Here is a 5,891-nt window from a genome sequence, read left to right as displayed (position 1 = left end):
GGGCCGGATCTAGATGGGGGCCAACGTCAAACCAAATAAGTTATACTAAATAAATGTCTTATGTTAATACTCGGTGGTGATTTTTTTTAACCTTCACAATTTTACTTTAACAATGAATTAAAAATTATAGTGCTAAACTTTTAGCTGCTGTATGGAGATAAGATCACACTTTCCATCTGCCAAGGATCTGCAAACTGAATCTTTGGAGACACAAGTGGCTCTTTGGGTCACTTAATATATCAAATGATGAAATATTGCTCTGTTTTTTTGTTTGTTTATTTGTTTCATTCTTTTTCCAAGTGTTGCCATGAAGAAACATTGACTATCCTGGCCCCTGTGGTGAATTTGGTCTAGAACCAGCCTCCAAACCTAACTCCTTATTTATATAAATATTTTGGTAATACTCTGTAAAATATCAGAATGTTCACATAACCTTTATACTTTTAGTTGTCTAAAGACACATTTTGAATATTAAATCAGGTGTTATGATCAGTTACTCAGTACTTGAGTAGTTTACCAAATACTTTTTATACTTGCTTAATTAAACGTATTTAAAGTATACTACTCTGATTGGAGTACAGTTTGGGGGCACTCTAACCGACCTCTATGCATGAGTGATTGCTCTATGGATCACTTTTTAAAGACAAAAAACACTGCCATAAAATAATGTCTATTACTGCAGCGGACATCCCGCCACATGGGAGTAGGATGACACGATGTGGTGGGCGTCCTTTAGTTTGATTTCTGAAAGGTGGCAACCCTAGTTAGGTGTGTACTGGTAAGGTTTAAGGTCTGAGTCAGGGTTAGGCTAAAAAGATGAATGGAAGTCCATGCAAAGTTCCTGTGAAGATATAAAGACGTACTATGTGTTGGTACGTGTGTGTTTCAGTAACTTTGAAAGACGCTCCAACATGCGGGGTGGCCTCTTCTGGCAGTAACGTTATAGCCTCCACTATTCAGTCATCTGCTGCCCCCTAGTGGCTGTGGTGGGCGCTTAAGGCATAAGTAGGATTTCTAAAGTTTTTGATTGCTCACTGGGAAACTATAGTATTGGTGCTGCTCTCCACTATGTTTGTGTTTCCTATCAGGTCATTACTGTAAATAGGAACATTTACTGTAGGAAAAACATGAGACACTTTAAGATTAGCCTCACCTCTGTCAGACTGCCCCAGGGCAGCTGTGGCTACAAACCAGCAGCTTGCCACCATCGGTGTGTGAATAGGAATAACTGGATGTAGTGTGAAGCGCCTTGGAGACCTCTGAACCTGATAAAGTTCTAAACAAGTTCAGCTGATTTAACATTTACTTGATTGTGATATAAAAACGAACTATGATCATGGAAAATGTATAATAGCGCCTCCTTAACAAATAATTGGCAAAGCATGATCTCTGCTGGAGAACTGGAGATGGAGCTATCAGTGTAGCTTCTTGGATCGGCTGGATTATGTTAGCTAAACATCCTCACACCACCCCACCTTCCTCTTGTCCAGCTTGAAGCTTTGGACCAGTTACTGGTCCACCCATGAGACCATCCATCTGGTCCATCTTGAGTCACTTTATTTCATAAATCAAACCTTTGAAAAACTGTGTCTTTTGACACTTCAGGTAATGTCCGGGTCAGCAACTGAACCGGACATTACACCAACATGGTATTTTAGCAGTAGCTAAAGCACGAAACCAACTTGTTATTTAGCAACATCTAATGCTAAAGTACTAAACCAATCCACCATTTAGCAACAACTAAATAACATCTTTAATTAGTTTCACATCTTTCTGTTGTATTTCTTGGTATAATGTATCAGCATTCTGATGGACAGTCACTTGGTCTTTTTGATGTACATCATCTCTAGTTAGCTGACCATTTTAGTCTTTTAGATACAATCTTTTGTAAGTCTTGAGTCTTGCAAGTGGGAAATAGTAGTAGTAAAGAAAGAACGTTTATTTCATAGTATTGTTAATTTAGAAAACCAATAAGACTTCTTCTTCATTCCATCAGATGAGGTAACCATCAATTTAAATAAAGCAACAGAGTGACATCAGTGAAGAGGAACGGCGGGAAAGCTGTGGGTATGGTTCTGTGGGCCGGCCGACGGATCAAAAGCAACATATTGTAACTGGAATCCACCAGCTGTTACTGAAGCATCAGAGAGGAACTTCAGGGTCATCACGTTTCCTGAAACACAGCAGAGACCGGTCTGATCAACGCTTTGAAACTTCTGCCAGTCAAATCTGCACTTAATGAAATGGAACTTAGCGTTTCTAATTTGCTTTGGGGGACCTGAAATGATTGTTTATCTATATCTTCTCCTGCAATACGGCGGCGGCCATGTTGTCCGCGGGAAATTTCTGAGTTTGAAAAGTCAAAACTTTGCTAGAAGAAAACTCAAATTTTGAGATTGATCTCAGAAATTTTCTAGAAAAATAACTTGGGGAATCAAGGTTTCTCTATAAAGTTTTTGATATTAATCTAAAACATTCATAAGAATTTAGACATTTTGGCGGAAATTTACCTTGTAATTTTTTGTATATATAATGGCCCTAGTATGCGGTCGTAGAGATTTTAATGTCAAAGGAAACTAGGTAATTTTTGTTTGCTTGTTTCCTGTTTCTACAACTCTAGAGGGAGCCCTAGAGCAAAGAACAAACCTGCAAGACTGACAATCCAGTGAGGCACATGAAACAGTACTAAGTTGTGCCATATGAGGAAAATAAGGAAAGGGTTTTTGGAAAATATTTAAAATTGTAATATCATTAAACAAACAACTTAGACAAACATGTGTTGAGTTCTAATAGCCACCCAACATTTTAATCAAATAGAAAAACTACATTTAGGTTATCAATCATTCAAATTTTATTCATATGTATATATATATATATATATATATATATATATATAGTCATTCAATTGAGAAGAATTCAACTATAATTGTCACGATTTTGTTTGTTTAATGAGAAAAACATAACGGAAATGAACCAGCAGTTACACAAATACTTCAGTTTAACCAGAGTTCAAACTGTTTCTGTCATGTATAAATGATAATGATGGCAGCTCACCTGTGCTGATGATGTCATCCGGTAAATTGTCACCACAGAATCTGGAGAAGGGTATAAGAAAAATGATAAAAGTAAAGACAGGAATGCCACTGTAGGACAAGAATTTATGTTTTTTGTATGTAATATCTGAATATTGTGGCGAGCATTTGTGTTCAGTCAAACTACCTTTCATTGGCAGATCACTTCAATAACAAGACATTTTTCCCTTGTTCGAAGTGAAAAAACCTGCCAGTGGAACTAGTACTTTGAAGGAATATTATTGACTTAAAATAAGCTCCCATGTCTTGCTGAAAAGTTATGTGTAAGTTAGTTTTGTCTTATTTCAACTCTACCAAGATGTTTGCACCACAGACCAAAAATACTTGGTTTTGGCATTGTGATGTTTGTTCCCGTTTCCACACAGGTTAACCCATAAACTGCTGATGCACTGCTCAGACTGACACCCACCTCCCAGCGAAGCCGGACACATCGTCGTAGCTGTCGTACACCTCCAGGTAATCTGCCAGGCAGGACATGTCTTCCTCCACGTCCAGCTCCAGGAAGTGAAGGCGAATCCTCTGACCCAGACGCACCCGGATGTGCCAGTAGCAGATCAGCTCATCCTGGTATTCCTCAGGGAAACCGGGCGACTGAATGATCTTCTGCTGCTCAGTCAGAATGCCGCCACACTCCTTGGCTGTCGGGAACATGGGAGACACGATGAAACTACTAAAGACTACTATCTTTAGTAGTTTCGCTGCAAATAGGATCTTTAGCTATGTAGCTTTTGCCTGAGAAAGTTAATCACATTTCCTGTGATAAACTTGTACACACTTGTGTTGGGACCGTTTCTTTGCAATGCAGAGAAATATTCTTGGTTTCTGAGAAACGATTGCTTCCTGGACTCTAAGTTAAAAATCTTATCTAACAATTGCTAACGTTTGTGAAGTATGTAGTGCGCCACTTAGATGCTATGAATTAAGCTTACCAGATATTACCTGCACTGTGAACAACCATTCTCCATTGCAAAGAGATATGTTGATTCAACATATGGAAGTATGGTCAACACATACTAAGCTTTTTTCACTTTCATTGCTGCCATTGCTAAAACGACAGGCAGACTACAATTCTAAAACAGAGCAGAAAATTGACATCATTGTTCACAACTTCTTCTGTTCGCTGATTGGCCTGGTTGAATTTCTACTGGATGAATCCAAGTGAATGGAAAAAAGCCCCGACTGCCTGTGAAGTGAGATTTGAATTGAGGTCAGGAAATGCACTTCAGGTGAGAATCACAGCTGCAATTGCTGAGTTTCACCACTAGAGAGCGCCATCGATTAAGCAGAATGAATGCAGATCTAGTGTGGTAGGGCCAAGGGAGTTTTATTCAGTTATTTATTTTGCACTTAGTTTTACTGAGACATTATGTCATTTCCACATTTTGAATGGCCTTAAAAAGCCAAGCTTCTTTAAGAAATTATTCAAACAATCTGCAAGATTTGGGGAATTTAAGAAAAAATGGTCCCATGTCAAATTTTTGATGTATTTTTCTTCAGTGTTGATTAAACTGAAGTATTTTTGCTCATTTGAAAACTTCTTCACCTTTAAAAATGATAATTGTACTCTGTTGAGACAAGCTCTGGACTTTTCTGAAAATCAACAAATGCTTAAATTTGTAAATAGATTGCAATTTCAAAGATCATTTCAGTGACTTTTTTTTTTTAGTTTGAAAGCTTTCAGGAAAAAAAAATTGAAAAAGATCAGAGCAACACAGAAAACCTGAAGACCTGAGCAGCAGCCATGTCCAAGCAGGGCCTTCAGTCAGCAGGTAAGGAGTAAAAAACTTGTTTTATCTAAATATAATTTTAGTTACTAAAATTCCTATGAACTTCTGTAACTTCCTATAAAAAGAGTTTACAGTTATTTTTAATGTAAAAATTCTCTTTTTATATTTGAGAAGAGTTTCTAAGAACATTTAATTAGTACTTTGTGGTTATATGCTCTGTGTGAACTGTAAATATCATATGACACAGAAGTCTGTTTTTATTTCATCAACAGCCATTATTCTGAGCAGGATGGTAAGGCATGTCTCCATGACAACAACTACGTGAAAGCTGGTTATAAAAAGACTTGCCAGGAAAAGTTTTTTATGTTCTGCACAATCACGCATACATTTTTTTTAAATAACAAACTATTTTATTCCTAATATAGTTTTACATTTATTTAGAGAAATGTGTTTATGTGAGTGAAATTCACAAAAAAAAAATCATCTGAAATAAGTGTAACCTGGTTGTAATTCTCTTTTGTTATAATTACACAAAATGTCTTTTTTTGATTATTTGTCTTGTTCCTTATCTTACTGAAAAAACCTCTGTCATTGTTTTAACCGTGTTACTTTAAGATTGAAGCCCTCCCTTTTATTTCTTCTTCTGTGGTATTGTCTTTAAATTGTTTGCGCCCCTTAGCCCCTCCCCTTTTGTCATGTTGTCCTGCGGGAGAGGTGTGTGCGTTTTATTTTTCCATCTAAATACATTCAGTTTATTTATAGATCTATTAAGTTAATTTTTGTTATATACTTTTGTTTTGTGTAGGACTTGGAGCGGGCAGCCTTTAACACGGTTGTTTTGTTTGTATTCTTGACAGGTATGTTGTACAAAAATGTTTATTTAGTTTTTTTGTAAGTTGTGAGAGGTGTTTCCCCGCCCCTTTTGTCATGTTGTCCTGCGGGAGAGGACTTGGAGCGGGCAGCCTTTAACACGGTTGTTTTGTTTGTATTCTTGACAGAAATAAACCGAGAATCATCTTTTAAAAGACAAAAAAAAAAAAAAAAAACATTTTGTGTAATTATAAAAAAAGAG

At 36.9% G+C, this 5,891-nt stretch overlaps 1 protein-coding gene and 1 long non-coding RNA gene across 2 annotated transcripts in view; one reads left to right on the top strand and one right to left on the bottom strand.

Annotated features, from left to right (window-relative positions):
• Positions 1-1,734: 1,734 nt before the first annotated feature.
• tnfaip6 (tumor necrosis factor, alpha-induced protein 6) overlaps positions 1,735-5,891 on the bottom strand; it is a 12,828-nt gene continuing 8,671 nt past the window's right edge. The window contains exons 4-6 of the mRNA XM_015032677.1: positions 3,502-3,730; positions 3,055-3,095; positions 1,735-2,173 (exon numbers count right to left, since the gene is read on the bottom strand). Of these exons, the coding sequence (XP_014888163.1) occupies positions 2,037-2,173; positions 3,055-3,095; positions 3,502-3,730 (407 nt within the window). The 3' untranslated portion in view covers positions 1,735-2,036. The remainder of the gene's footprint in view (positions 2,174-3,054; positions 3,096-3,501; positions 3,731-5,891) is intronic.
• On the top strand, positions 1,938-5,843 carry LOC106947582 (uncharacterized). The gene is made up of 3 exons (XR_001425019.1): positions 1,938-1,948; positions 5,314-5,533; positions 5,625-5,843. It is a non-coding gene; the product is annotated as an uncharacterized LOC106947582 (long non-coding RNA).

Source organism: Poecilia latipinna, unplaced genomic scaffold (assembly GCF_001443285.1).
Source record: "Poecilia latipinna isolate Pla-1442-1.1 unplaced genomic scaffold, P_latipinna-1.0 Scaffold248, whole genome shotgun sequence".
NCBI lineage: Eukaryota > Metazoa > Chordata > Actinopteri > Cyprinodontiformes > Poeciliidae > Poecilia > Poecilia latipinna.
This window is presented reverse-complemented; position numbering and strand designations above follow the sequence as displayed.